Genomic DNA, 14,888 nt, shown 5'->3' on the forward strand with positions numbered 1-14,888 from the left:
GTGACTATTGTTATTATTATATCCTTCTTGATTTTATGCACTTCATTAAAATAGTGGACATCATATTCTACATATAATGGGCATTCTGTTCATTTTGCTTAACATCATATTGAAGTCTCTTTCCAAGTTATCATTTGCTCTCCATGAACATGTTAAAGCTGCTTTGTATTCTATGTAGTGTACATACTCCAACTTACTTGGCCCTATTCCTAATCATCAGACCTTTAAAAAAAGTTCTTGCTACTTAAAACAATTATGTGGTGGACATTTTTACATAAAATAATTGTTTTCCTTGTATTTGGGATTTTTCCTCAAGCTTCCAGAAAAGGATTATTGGGTTAGAGACTGTGGATAGGCTAGAGAGTATAAACACTTTTTTTTTTGAGACAGGGTCTTGCTCTGCGGCCCAGGCTAGAGTACAGTGGTACAATCATGGCTCACTGCCTCAGCCTCCCAAGTAGCTGGGACTATAGGCATGCACCACCACACCTGGCAAACTTTTAAATTTTTTGTAGACATGGGGTTTCACTATGTTGCCTAGGCTGGTCTCGAACTCCTAGCCTCAAGCAATCCTCCTGCCTTGCCCTCCCAAAGTGCTGGGATTACAGGCATGAGTCATCACACCCCACTGAGAGTATGAACATTTTTAAGGTTCCTGACACAGGTTACCAAGCTTGTTCTTCAGAAAAATGGGGCCAGTTTATATTCCAGCCAGCGGCATATGAGAGTGCTCACCTCACTGTCCCCTTATCCAGCCGGGAGTATCATTTTTGATATTTTCAAATATTTGCTAACCAAAAAGGCAAAAAAGCATCTACTTATTTGTTCTGTTACTTTTTTTTTTGAGACAGTGTCTTGCTCTGTCACCTAGGTTGGAAGGCTGGAGTGCAGTGGTGTGATTCAGGCTCATTGCAAACTCCAACCCCCAGGCTCAAGCGATCCTCCTACCTCAGCCTCCCAAGTAGCAGGGACCACAGGCACACACCACTATGTGTGGCTTTATTTATTTATTTTGTATTTTTGATAGAGAGAGGGTCTTGCCATGTTTCACAGGATGATCTCGAACTCTTGAGCTCAAGCAATCCATTGGTCTCAGCCTCCCAAAGTACTGGGATTACAGGCATGAGCCACCACACCAAGCCTGTTCTGTCACTTTTAAGTACAGTTTTTTTCAAATGTTTGTGTGCAGCTACTATGATATACAAAATTAATTGTTTTGTGAATTGTCTGTGCACATTATACATTACACACCTGTAATCCCAGCTACTTAGGAGGTTGAGGCACAGGAATTGCTTGCACCCTGGAGGCAGAGGCTGCAGTGAGCCAAGATCACAACACTGCACTCCAGCCTGGGCGATAGAGTAAGACTCCATCTCAAAAATAAATTAATAATAATAAAAATTTCCTGAGATGCTTCTCATTATTTTGCCTTTTAAGGTTTTTTTTTTTTTTTTTTTTTTAGTGTATAAGACGGGAAATATTTTGTTGGTCATATCTATTAAACATTTTCTTTTGTAATTTCTTTTGTCTCTTTTAACCTTAGAAAGCCCATCCCCCCATAGAAAATAAACCTTTTTTAACAGATGATTCAAAGTGAAAACATGACTGAGCTACACAGATAATTTTTAAAATTTTTCTGAGTAGAGCCCAATCTAATGATCATCTACATCAATGCCCTTCTCCAGAACTGATCTTCCTCCTCTTTTTTGTGTTCCAGGGCCCAAATATTCACTATAAAGTATCCAGGAAGGATCTTTCTTGTATAAAGGTGCTTCTGAGGACTTCCAGAGTTACAATGGAGGAGGAATCGGGGGAGGAACTAGGGTTGGACAGGTCTACTCCCAAGGATTTCCACTTTTACCACATGGACCTGTATGACTCTGAAGACAGACTGCAGCTCTTTCCAGAAGAGAACACTAGGATGAGGAAAGAAGTAGTCCAAGCTGAAATGGCCAATGAGTCAACAGGAGTGGGGGATGGTAATGCTCAAAGAGACCTTCGAGAGGAAGTGGAGGAACTTGTCCACTTACACGGACTTGAAGATGATCACGAATTAGGGGATGAGTTTGTTGATGAAAACATGCCCAGAATGGGAGTTTCAGAATATCCTCCTTATGGGTTGAAGAGGAGAGACCCAGCCAGGGAGCAGAGAGACTGGAGACTTAGTGGAGAGGCAGCGGAGGCCGAGGACCTGGGCTTTGGAGGGTGGGGCTCGGCAGGCCAGTGCCAGGACTTGCGGGAAGTCTACAGGTACACGCACGGCCGTGCTAGTGAGGAGTATGAATGCTATGTCATCCCCGAGGAAGAAGATGAAGAAGAAGCTGCTGATGTCTTCTGTGTCACTTGTAAAACTCCGATAAGAGCTTTTCAGAAGGTTTTTGATGAACATAAGGAGCATGAAGTGATCCCACTCAATGAAGCACTGGAAAGTGCCAAGGTAAATAGGTCTCCTTGGTTCTTCTCTGTCTTGATATTGCATTTGTATCTCAAGTACACTTGTAAGGTGCCCTCTACAAGAGCGAGACAAGACGTAACATTAATATCTTCTTTGTGATCCTCTGTTGAATAGGATGAAATTCACAAAAACATGTACAAATTGGAAAAACAGATAATCGATATGGAAAACTTTGCAAATCACTTGGAGGAGGTTTTCATCACTGTGGAGGTAAGAGCATACTTGAAGACATCATCAGACTCACACTGCTTCCATCAGCGGCTAGGTCAAGCAGCTGTTTCTGGTATGAGTTAGAGAATCTGTTTCCTTAGAATGTGAGGAGTCACCACTGCCCCACTCTCCTCCCTGTTTTTGTCGACCTCCCATAGCACCTGGGTGTGGATGTCATGGAACCGATAACCTGTCAGCATTCCCTACTGAACTGTAAGCTCTTGGTGTGGACACTGGGTTTTCTGTTGAAATATCCCTAGTCCTACTACGTAGTATGTTTCAGAGCAGGCATTTTATACATGTTTGTTGCATGAGTAAATAAGGCAGAAATTTCCCAATCACAATCCCTCTCCTTCACTGGCTTCATTTTCTCCTAATCCCCCTTTACCCAAATCACTAATTGTATGTGGTTTAGACCCTTATCCTAATTCTTTTTTTAATGTATATTGTTTTCATCATTCAACTTGATAGATCCTTATTCTAACAAAGATGACTTCATGGTAGCATCTTCAGTAAAGTCCCTCATTTGAGCCCAGGTGGTGAAGAGGGGATATCTTTTCTTTTGCCCTTGCCTTTTTTGGTTTATTTGTTCTGGATCTCTTTTTGGGGTAGAAGGTCTTACTGAGAATCCCTGGGGTGCTCCCTCGTGCATCGACTTGAGAAACCAGAAACAGTGGAGTTCCATGTTATTTCCTTAGTTTTGGGAGTTGTTAATTTTAGGCTTTTGGAGGTACCTATAATGTTGACAACATAAAGTCAGGTGTAGACTGTCAAACACTTTTTTGTTGTTTTAAGAGGCAAAATACTTACTTCTACCAATGATTGCTACTCTAACAAAGGAATATTTTTAGCTCTGCATCCATTTAAAAAATAAATTTATGGCCAGGCGCAGTGGCTCATGCATGTAATCCCAGCACTTTGGGAGGCCAAGGTGGGCGGATCACCTGAGGTCAAGAGTTGGAGACCAGCCTGGCCAACATGGTAAAACCCCGTCTCTACTAATAATAAAAAATTAGCTGGGCATGATGGCACATGCCTGTAGTCCCAGTTACTCAGGAGGCTGAGGCAGGAGAATCACTGGAAATTGGGAGGTGGAGGTTGCAATGATCTGAGACCATGCCACTGCACTCCAGCCTGGGTGACAGAGAGATAACTCCATCTCAAATAAATAAATAAATAAATTTATGTGTTGCCTTTGTCTAGTTAGCAATTTCCAGACTTTCCTCAGAGATCAGTAAAAGCTTACAATTCTAGGATTGAAAAGGAGTTTTTATCCTTTGACAGCCCCTCTCTCTCCCAATCTTGACATGAGGAAGAATGTGAGCCTTGATCCAGATGCCAACATGACTGAGATAGAAGGTGTGGCTCTGTAACTTCTGCCCACTAGTCATATTGGCCCCTAGAGCTACAGAGAATAAGACTAGTCCCTCTTTCATGGGTCAGCCTTGACAAGGCATTGCAAGATACCCATCCTGTTTTTGATAAGTGTTCCTTTCCTCAGCTGTTACCTATTTCTTGTAAGCTTAATAAGTTTCCATGTCTGTCATCAAACATGCCACAGTCCCCTGTTGTGCCCTAGTAGATACATGGTACACCATTATCATCATGCCAGAGCTCAACCCAACCTCCCAAGTGAGGTCAACCAGGCCTGAGGAGGTCAGGACTTGCCCTCTCACTTCTCTTCATGCACTGCTCTACTTCTATTAATGTAGCCTCGGATGGTACCAACAAGAGCATTTCATGTGAATCAACTAAGCCCCAGAACAATTTCCCATGAAGCTAGACCTTTTCCACCCCCAATATTACAAAGGAGGAGAGCTATTACACTAATCCCCCATGGAAGACACAGAGAAGGGGGCAAACCCTTCCACTGCCAAGTATAGGGTGGTGGTAGAAGGGGATAAGTGTACAACATCTAAGACAAAACTTCTTACATTGGCTGGCACAGTAGCTCACGTCTATAATTTCAGCACTTTGGGAGGCTAAAGTGGGTGGATCACTTGAGGTTAAGAGTTCAAGATCAGCCTGGCCAATATGGTAAAAAAAATTACTAAAAATACAAAATTTTTACTAATTTTTTTTACCCTGTCTCTACTAAAAATACAAAAAAAAAAAATTAGCTGAGCATGGTGGTGGGCGCCTGTAATTCCAGGTTCTTGGGAGGCTGAGGCAGGAGAATCGCTTGAACCCAAGAGGCAGAGGTTACAGTGAGCTGAGGTCGCTCCACTGCACTCCAGCCTGAGTGACAAAACGAGGCTCCATCAAAAACAAACAAACAACAACAAAAAAAAAAACTTCTCACACTCTGCTCTGCCAGCTTACTCTCAGATCAAAGTCCCTTCATCTTCAGTGAGGACCCTGTGGCCATCCTTTCATACTCAACACTGGGAAGTTCATCTGTTGCCTTTCTTTCTCTTCCACCATTCTGAGCAAGTCCCATGGACATAGCAGGTGTTCAGTAATTACTCTCTGAATGAATGATAAGATCCTCTTCCTTGGAAATGTCCCCATCATCTGATGAGGATGACATCCATCAGAACTTGCAGAGCTCTGAGGACAATATAAATAACATATACTGTATGAATATTTCACATCTACTGTGCTCCTGGATTAATATTGTCAGAACCCTCCCTCTGCTCTCCTGCATCTTCTCATTTATTAGGCAGTGCTGCCTGGCCACAACCCTTGTTCCCCCTTTGCCTTTGTCTCTCCCCTAGTTGATATGATCCTGGTTGATTTAATCTTGGTGTTTGTACGATCCAAGCACCAAGGAGTGAAGAGAAGCCTCATGAGATGTTAAGAGCTCATGAGGGAATGGTAGATGGGAATCTCTCAAGGAAAATATTTCCACATTAAGGTCCAATATTGGGCGGAATCATCACTGATAATCTCCCTGCTCAGTTATCGTGGTGACAGAAGGTAAATGAACTGGAGGTGGACTGCAAAATGCTGCCAGGAGAGAAAGCAGTGCTTTTGTTTAGATTATACCTGGGGATCTAGGCTGGAGACACCTGTGTTCTAGCACCTCCAACTTTCATTTCAACATCCTGACAAGAGATGCGAGGACAAAGTAGACGGACTAAAATAATTCTGATAGGTACACATTTTCATTTATCTAATCAGGCTGATTAGAGTCATTAGATAAATGAAAATGTGTACCTCTCAACACTTTGGGAGGCTGAGGTGGATGGATCACTTGAGGTCAGGAGTTCAAGACCAGCCTAGCCAATATGGTGAAACCCTGTTTCTACTAAAAATACAAAAATTAGCCAGGTGTGGTGATGCACACCTGTAATCCCAGCTACTCAGGAGCCTGAGGCAAGAGAATCACTTTAACCTGGAACACGGAGGTTGCAGTGAGCTGAGATTGCACCACTGCACTCCAGCCTGGGTGACACAATGAGACTCTGTCTCAAAAAAAAGACTAATCAATGAACCACATGTACTGAAATGATGACTGAGTTCAACTGTCTTGCAGGAGAATTTTGGAAAACAAGAACAAAACTTTGAGTCACATTACAACGAGATCTTGGAAACACTTGCTCAAAAATATGAAGAAAAAATACAAGCTCTAGGGGAGAAAAAGAAAGAGAAGCTGGAAGCCTTATATGGACAACTGGTCAGCTGTGGAGAAAACCTAGATACCTGCAAAGAACTGATGGAAACAATAGAAGAGATGTGTCACGAGGAGAAGGTGGATTTCATAAAGGTCAGTAATGAAATGAAATGAACATAAGAGATGGAATTACAAACAGAAACAACAATTTCAGTTACCTGTCATGGCTGAGGTAAGCTGGGTTGTCCTCGCTCCTCCTGGAGGCACTGGAATCGACTTTTATGGCCATTTGATTCCACTGGGTGATCATGATAGGGAGGCTGTGGCCGCATCTCTCTGTATGGCCACATGAGTAGCCAGGGAGACTCACAGCAGCAGACTCTCCCTCCCACAGCACGGAGGCAGCACCAGTCTCTGTTCCTCTGTTCTGGTCACCCAGATACCTGTCCCCTCATCCTGGAGCTGAGCAGAGCAAAAGCCATGCTCTGAGAGTTTTCCGGCCCCGTCTTGGAGATGGCCTCTTGGAGATCTGGGGAGAAAGTTGTCAAGGCTGAAAGGGCACCTTAAATTTCCCAGTTACAACTGTAGCAATAAAAAAAAGGCTTACTTCACAAACTCAAGATATGCCAAAAAAAAAAAATCAATTTTCCTAATTTTCTTGTAATCAAATTAAATCTGACCCAACCCCCTATGAGGCTGGGCTGTGGGAAATTCAATCTCGGTCAGAGCCAGGGTCCCCTTTCTTCACAAGGTCCCACAGGAGTACCGGGAAGATGTGGTGTCCAGGGCATCGGGAGGGGCCTTTAGCCTCCAGAGCTTCCTGGTTGCCAAGTATGGCCCCCACATTTTCCAAGCACACAGTCACCCCTCAAAGCCCAACTGTGCCTCCTTCCTGCTGTGCTTAGGGTGAGAGACCCGTGAATGAAGCTGGAGAGCAATTTGGCAGGCACTCCAAGAACCATCAATGGTCATACCTTTTGAACTAGTGGACCCACCATATGCAAACGGTGGAGAAAGTGATAAACATGAAGGTGGGCTTCTCGGTGTTATGTATAATGGTGAAAAACTGGAAACAACAAAACATCCAGCAACAGAGGAATGGTTAAGTAAATGATGGAGTTTCCATTCATTAACTGTTCATAGTCAACTGTTATACAAGTGTTCAAGCTGATGGCCCAAAAGACCATTCATAACATGGAAAGTGCTTACAGAGTGGATTTTTTTGTTATTGTGTTCCCTTTGAGACAGGGTCTCACTTTGTTGCTTTGGCTGGTGGATAGTGGTGTGATCATAGCTTACTGAAGCCTCCTGGGCTCAGATGATCCTCCTGCCTCAGCCTCCCAAGGAGGACAGGATCTCTTGCTCAGTCACCCAGGCTGGTGTGCAGTGGCAAGATAATAGCTCACTGCAGCCCCATCTTCCAAGCTACAGTGATCCTCCCATGCCTTAGTGTCTCAAGTAGCTGGGACTACAGGCACACAACACCACGCTGGGCTAGTTTTTTTTTTGTTTGGTTCATGCCAAAGTTAATGGGGAAAAGCAGTACTGTTGTATGGAAGAAAATGCACAGATATAAGGGTGGTTTTGTTAGGGTATGGGATACAGCTGGACTTTTTTACTTTTTCCTAATTTTTAAGTTTTCTTCTAAGTTTACGTTATATATATTGTATATATGTTATATATAGTTATATCAATTGTTATATATATATATATCCATCTTATATATGTGGGATGTAACAATATATATTATTTTATATATATAGTTATAGCTATCTATATATTACAGTATGTTGGTAAAATTATTTCCAAAATCAACTTAATATTTTCTCCTTTTCCTTTTTAGGATGCAGTGGCTATGGCTGACAGGTAATATATTTGTTCTAATATGTATTTCTTTTTTCTATTTTTTTCAAATTTAGATATCCAAATAGACTCCGTTCCATTTGGTTATATGCTTCCAGTTTCAGCCTTTGTGTCAATCCTGAGTAAACTAGCACTGGCTTTGGAATGATGGCATGGAGTCACTAGGAGCATCTAGTATTGAATCTCAGGATCTCAGGCCTAGCCAGGAGCCTGTATGGTGAGGCTCAGTCAGCAAGCCTGTGGGCATCTCTCCTCCACAAGCCCCTCATTTCACCAGGAAGAACTGAGATCTGCAGAGTATCCCCAACATCCCCCGCTATGTCTGGCTGGACCCAGACTGTGCAGTTGCAGAAAGCATGCACATTTTAGTGCCAGACAGGAGTTCACATCCTGCTACACTCATGACCTTGGCAAATTCGATCAGTGTAGGACTCATGTTATCTACAAACGAGAATAGTTTTGAGAATCAAATAAGATAATGTCCATAAAGCAACATGAACATGTAAGTTTAACGATGTAAGGGTTAAGTACAGGGATTTTTGCAAACATGGACATGGTTTCAATTTTTTTTTTGAGATGGAGTTTCGTTCTTGTTGCCCAGGCTGTAGTGCAATGGTGTGGCCTCGGCTCACTGCAACCTCTGCCTCCCAGGTTCAAGCAATTCTCCTGCCTCAGTCTCTGAACAAGCTGGGATTACAGGTGTCCACCACTATGCCTGGCTAATTTTTTTGTACGATTAGTAGAGACTGGGTTTCACCATGTTGGCCAGTCTGGTCTCGAACTCCTGATCTGAAGTGATCTGCCTGCCTCAGCCTCCCAAAGTGCTGGGATTACAGGTGTGAGCCACCACGCCCAGCCCTGGTTTCAAATTCTGCCTCTGCCATTTACAAACCTTGTGACTGCCAGCAAGCAGGTACAAGGAGACCCCGAGTCCCATCATCAGCAACTTGAGGGCATCTGACCATGTAGAAAGGAAGCCCCAGGGGGTCTGCACCCTCAGTACATCTTGGGCCTGGAGTGACTTGAAAGTGGGAACTCCCAGGTTAGCACCTAAGAGATCTTCCAGAGGGTGTAGTTCTGGATCTTGTTGGTGGATCACCTCTGACATGGCCTTACTCTTCCTCCTCTCCCTCAAAGGCGCAAGTCAATCCCGCCCATCCCCACTGATGACCCCTAGGTCAGTCTCCAAAGAAGATAGTAGGTGGCAGCCAGCAGCTGTAAAACAAACTAAATAAAAGTTCAGCAAAGAGTCCTCTTCATTGATGTGACTCAGTACTATAGATATACCCTAAGGAGAATGCCCCTCCATTCTTGTCAGCGTGTCTTTTTACACCAACAGACTCGGGCGATTCCTGAAAACAAAAACAGACGTGGAAATCTCTGCACAGCCTGACTTTGAAGACCAGAACTTGGATTTCTCTGATGTGGAGCAGCTGATGGACTCCATTAACACCATTCCAGGTGCGTGTCTCACCTGTGTGTGTACTTGACGGCAGGCTCAGACTACCCAGAGCACTTTTCTTTCTTGTGATAAAAACACTTAAGATGAGATCTATCCTCTTAACAAATTTTAAGGTGCACAATACAATATTGTTAAGTATAGGTACTGTGTTATACAGCACACCTCTAGAACTTACTCATCTTGTATAACTAATCTTTGTATCCACTGAGCAACAATTCCCCATTTCCCCCTCCCCAGGCCCCTGGCAACCGCCATTCCATTCTCGGTTTCTAAGAGTTTGACTATTTTATATACCGCATATAAGTAGAATCATGCAGTATCCGTCCCTCTGTGACTGGCTAAAATCACTTAGCACAGTGTCATCAAGGTTCACCCATGTTGTCACAAATGGTAAAACTTCCTTCTTTGCTAAGGCTGAATAATATTCCATATGTACACACGTGCGCACGCACAGGCACACACAAACACACACACACCACTTTTTAAAATCCACATCTATTGATGGACATTGAGGTTGTTTCCATGTCTTGGTTATTGTTATAATGCTGCAATGAACATGAGACACAGGTATATTGGAGATCTTGATTTCAATTCTGGTGAATACATACCCCAAAGTGGTATTACTAGATCATATGACAGTTCTGTATAGAAGAAGATTGAAATCATATCAAGTATCTTTTATTATCATTACTATTTTGAGATAGGGTTTTGCTCTGTTGCCCAACCTGGAGTACAGTGGTGTGATCATGGCTTACTGCAAACTCCAACTCCTGGGCTCAAGCAATCCTCCCACCTCAGCCTCCCAAGTAGCTAGGACTACAGGCACATGCCACTATACCCAGCCAATTTGTTCAATTTTTTTTTTTTAAAGATGGGGTCTCACTATGTTGCCCAGGCTGTTCTTTAACTCCTGGTGTCAAGCAATCCTCCTGCTTAAGCCTCCCAAAATGCTGGGATTACATGCCTGAGTCACTGTGCCTGACCTCAAGTATTTTTTTTTTTTTTTTTTTTTTTTTTTTTTTTTTTTTGAGACGGAGTTTCGCTCTTGTTACCCAGGCTGGAGTGCAATGGCGCGATCTCGGCTCACCGCAACCTCCGCCTCCTGGGTTCAAGCAATTCTCCTGCCTCAGCCTCCTGAGTAGCTGGGATTACAGGCACACGCCACCATGCCCAGCTAATTTTTAGTATTTTTAGTAGAGACGGGGTTTCACCATGTTGACCAGGATGGTCTCAATCTCTTGACCTCGTGATCCACCCGCCTCGGCCTCCCAAAGTGCTGGGATTACAGGCTTGAGCCACCGCGCCCGGCCAAGTATTTTTTATAACCACAATGGTATGAAACTAGAAATCAGTAACAAGAAAAAATTGGAAAATTCACAGATATGTGGAAATTACACAACACACTCCTGAGCAATCAACGGGCCAAAGAAGAAATCAAAAGGAAGGTAAAAAAATCTTGAGATTAATGAAAATGAAACACAACATACCAAAATTTATGGGATGCAGCAAAAGCAGTACAAGGGAAATTTATAGCAATAAGCACCTACATGAAGAAAGAAGAAAGATCTAAATAAACAACCTAACTCTATACCTCTAGGAAGCAGAAAAAGAACAAGCTAAGCCCAAATTTAGCAGAAGGAAGGAAATAATAAAGATTAGAGCAAACATTATAAGAAATGTCATATATGACATCCCACAGCTATCATACTAATGGTAAAAAGTTGAAAGCTTTCCCTCTAAGATCAGGAACAAGACAAAGATGCCCACTCTCACCATTCCACAGAAAATCCTGTGAGAGCAATTAGGCAAGAGAAAGACAGAAAGGCATCCAAGTTGAAAAGGCAAAAGGGGGCCATGCGTGGTGGCTCACACCTGTAATCTCAGCACTTTGGAAGGCTGAGGTGGGCACATCACAAGGTCAAGATTGAGACCATTCTGGCACACATGGTGAAACTCCATCTCTACCAAAAATACAAAAATTAGCTGGGTGTGGTGGCGCGCGCCTGTAATCCCAGCTACTCGGGAAGCTGAGGCAGGAGAATGGCTTGAACCCAAAAGGCGGAGATTGCAGTGAGCCAAGATTGTGCCACTGCACTCCAGCCTGGTGACCAAGCAAGACTCTGTCTCAAAAAAAAAAAAAAAAAAAAAGATTTAGAAACAAGTATTTTTTTTTCTAACTTCCTATTTTTGTCTTTATGGCTCACAAGTGAGAACAGAGGTTGACCTCTCTGAGATAAGTACCTACCCTCACTCTCCAGGTTGCCAACATCTGACATTAGTCTTGAAATATTTTCTGTTTATAGCCTGTACAGCTTCCTAAACACCTACCTTCCTAATTTATACCAAGCAAGAAGCTCAAATTTTATCTCTTTAAATGTATGTATGCTCCCGTGAGTGTCTGTTTTTAGCATACTGCTTAAAAGACGGGATTTGGAATTCTACGGACCTAGTGAGAATCCCAACTTTGCCACTTTCTAGCAGTGTGACTCTGGACAACTCACCTAACTTCTCTGAGTCTTGGTTTCTTAATCTGTAAAAATGGACATTATAATACCTCATAGGAATATGGTGAGAATTAAGTGAGATAATTTATGCACAGCATAGTACATGGTGCTAAGTAACTCCTTAAAGTATTATTGTAGGCCAGGTGTGCTGGCTCATGCCAGTAATCCCAGCACTTTGGGAGGCTGAGGCAGGCAGACTGCTTGAGCCCAGGAGTTTCAGACCAGCCTATGCAACATGGCAAGACCCTGTCGCCACACACACACAAAAAAATCTTAAATCTTAAAAATCTGGCTGGGCGCGGTGGCTCAAGCCTGTAATCCCAGCACTTTGGGAGGCTGAGGCGGGTGGATCACGAGGTCAAGAGATCGAGACCATCCTGGTCAACATGGTGAAACCCCGTCTCTACTAAAAATAGAAAAAAAAATTAGCTGGGCATGGTGGTGCGTGCCTGTAATCCCAGCTACTCAGGAGGCTGAGGCAGGAGAATTGCCTGAGCCCAGGAGGCGGAGGTTGCGGTGAGCCGAGATCGCGCCATTGCACTCCAGCCTGGGTAAAAAGAGTGAAACTCCGTCTCAAAAAAAAAAAAACAAAACAAAAAACAAAACAAAAAAATCTACAGGTACACACTGGTGTGGCATCGTGTACCTGTAGCCCCAACTACTTGGGAGACTGAGGTGGAAGGATTGTTGATCTCAAGGGAGACTGAGGTGGGAGAATTGCTTGAGCCCAAGAGTTTGAGGCTGCAGTGACTTATGATTACCCCACTGCACTCCAGCCTGGGTGACAGAGTCATAACCTGTCTCAAAAAAAAAAAAAGAAAGAAAGAAAGAAAGAAAGAAAAGAAAAGAAATAAGCCAGGTGCAATGGCTCACACCTGTAATCCCAGAACTTTGGGAGACCAAGGCAGGCAGATCACAAGATCAGGAGTTCAAGACCAGTCTGACCAACATAATGAACCCTCGTCTCTATTAAAAATACAAAAAATTAGCTGGGTGTGGTGGTGTGTGCCTGTAATCCCAGCTACTCAAGAGGCTGAAGCAGGAGAATCACTTCAACCTGGGAGGTGGAGGTTGTAGTGAGCCAACACCACGCCACTGCACTCCAGCCTGGGTGACAGAGCAAGACTCCATTTAAAAAAAAGAAAAAAGAAAGAAAATAAATAAGTAAATAATTATTGTGATTAGTTATTTGTAAGAATATTCTGTAATTTCTTTTTCAACTGCTCACTCTCCCTCTCTCATCAACACTGAACAACATGATTGTAAACACTGTTTTGTATAGCATTTTAGGTTTTTCCTTGCATAGTATTTTTGTTATAAAAATTGAGTCATTCTGTTTTGTAATCTGCTTTTTTTTAGCAAAACAATTTTGATAGACGTTTTCTCATCCTGATAATTTCTCTTACAACATCACTTTAGTGGCTACATACCTTCATTTGTTTATTTAATCCTCAACTGTTAGATACTGGGGTGTTTCTAATTTTTTTTTTTTGCTATTATAAACCATACTGTAATGCAATCTTTTTTTTTTTTTTTAAGTAAAGGTCTTTCAGTTTATTGCTTAAGAAACAACAGATTAAAGAAAACTTTTAGTTTTATTCTCTGATTTTACAGATTCAGATGATTATTCCTATAGTTTATACAAAGAATTCATTTTATAAGCACCCTAAAGTTATAAAGCTAACCACAAAAGTTACCTGTATATTTTTTCTATACCTAGTTTCTTGCAAATTCTACAACCTGACTTAAGGGATAATTAACAGGGGATACAGTGTATTACTAGACATGAAAGCAATCCTATCTGTAGAAAGCTGTAGGCGAATATACCAAAAGAAGTCAGTTGAAGAAATCTGTGATTCTGGTAGTAATATCGTATCACTTAGGACCACCAAAAAAAATGTGTACCTTTCTCCAAATGACAATTGATGCCTTTCTTTATGTAACTTTTCACATGTTTTGGCACATATTCCACTGCATTTCAATAACAATGTTAATGTATCAGTAAATAGAGGAATTTTATATAAAACTATTCTCAGTTTCCTAATTTCTTCCTATATATTTCCTTGGAAAATAGTGAAATTACATACAACAAGGCAACTGACCAAATTTAAAGGGATTTTGTAGATAAAATTCATTTATGGCCGTTAAGTTTTGGCTGGGGCAGGGGGGCCAAAACATCAAAGACTCACTAGTGATTTTTAAAATGTACTAATTCATTTTGAGTTAATTAAAATTAACTTCTATTTGCAAAACACTATTTTAATCACTGACTTAGATGTGACAAATTTATAATAATTTTTCAAAGTTCTTAGGGATGTCTGAGACCTGGCTTTCACAGCATAGAAAAATAATTTCTGTAGCTAGATAGTAAATTCAGTTTTTTCAGTCATTTATAGTTAACGAAAATCTGCCTTTTAAATTCTGCTTGTGAGCCATTCCAAGAATAAAAACCATCTAACAAAACAAAGTTAAGAAAGTATTGCCATAACCTTTTTCACCAAATTTAGAACAACAGAAAAATTTAATAGACTTTTTGACTCAAAAAAAGATAGAAGGAAAAGATAATTATGAAGTTTCAGCCTTTTACATAGTGATATGTATTAAGATTTAGCTGTATTTTATATGTTTGCTATAGTTGTACAATATCTTATTTCTAAGAATCATTTTGAAATTCAGAGGGCATTGATTTCTGATACATTTTACTGGAGAATGTGATGCATTTACCACATATGCAGTATAAAAACTAAATGTGTGTAACACATAGATTGTGCTCATGACATATTTCTAAAACAAATATTTTGCCGGGCATGGTGGCTCAAGCCTGTAATCCCAGGATTT

At 41.7% G+C, this 14,888-nt stretch overlaps 2 protein-coding genes across 5 annotated transcripts in view; one reads left to right on the top strand and one right to left on the bottom strand.

Annotated features, from left to right (window-relative positions):
* The window catches only part of WHAMM (WASP homolog associated with actin, golgi membranes and microtubules), a 95,944-nt gene that overhangs the window by 53,374 nt on the left and 27,682 nt on the right, over positions 1-14,888 (bottom strand). For both annotated transcript variants that reach the window (XM_074399950.1, XM_039480045.2), the window contains exon 2: positions 6,440-6,750. The gene's annotated coding sequence lies outside the window, so the exon portion shown is untranslated. The remainder of the gene's footprint in view (positions 1-6,439; positions 6,751-14,888) is intronic.
* Positions 1-14,888, top strand: part of FSD2 (fibronectin type III and SPRY domain containing 2) — a 53,792-nt gene that overhangs the window by 17,233 nt on the left and 21,671 nt on the right. For all 3 annotated transcript variants that reach the window (XM_010350131.3, XM_010350134.3, XM_003921668.4), the window contains exons 2-6: positions 1,718-2,437; positions 2,570-2,665; positions 6,144-6,374; positions 8,065-8,087; positions 9,424-9,545. In XM_010350131.3, coding sequence (XP_010348433.1) covers positions 1,796-2,437; positions 2,570-2,665; positions 6,144-6,374; positions 8,065-8,087; positions 9,424-9,545 — 1,114 coding nt within the window. In that variant the 5' untranslated portion in view covers positions 1,718-1,795. The remainder of the gene's footprint in view (positions 1-1,717; positions 2,438-2,569; positions 2,666-6,143; positions 6,375-8,064; positions 8,088-9,423; positions 9,546-14,888) is intronic.

Source organism: Saimiri boliviensis, chromosome 5, assembly GCF_048565385.1.
Source record: "Saimiri boliviensis isolate mSaiBol1 chromosome 5, mSaiBol1.pri, whole genome shotgun sequence".
Classification (NCBI taxonomy): domain Eukaryota; kingdom Metazoa; phylum Chordata; class Mammalia; order Primates; family Cebidae; genus Saimiri; species Saimiri boliviensis.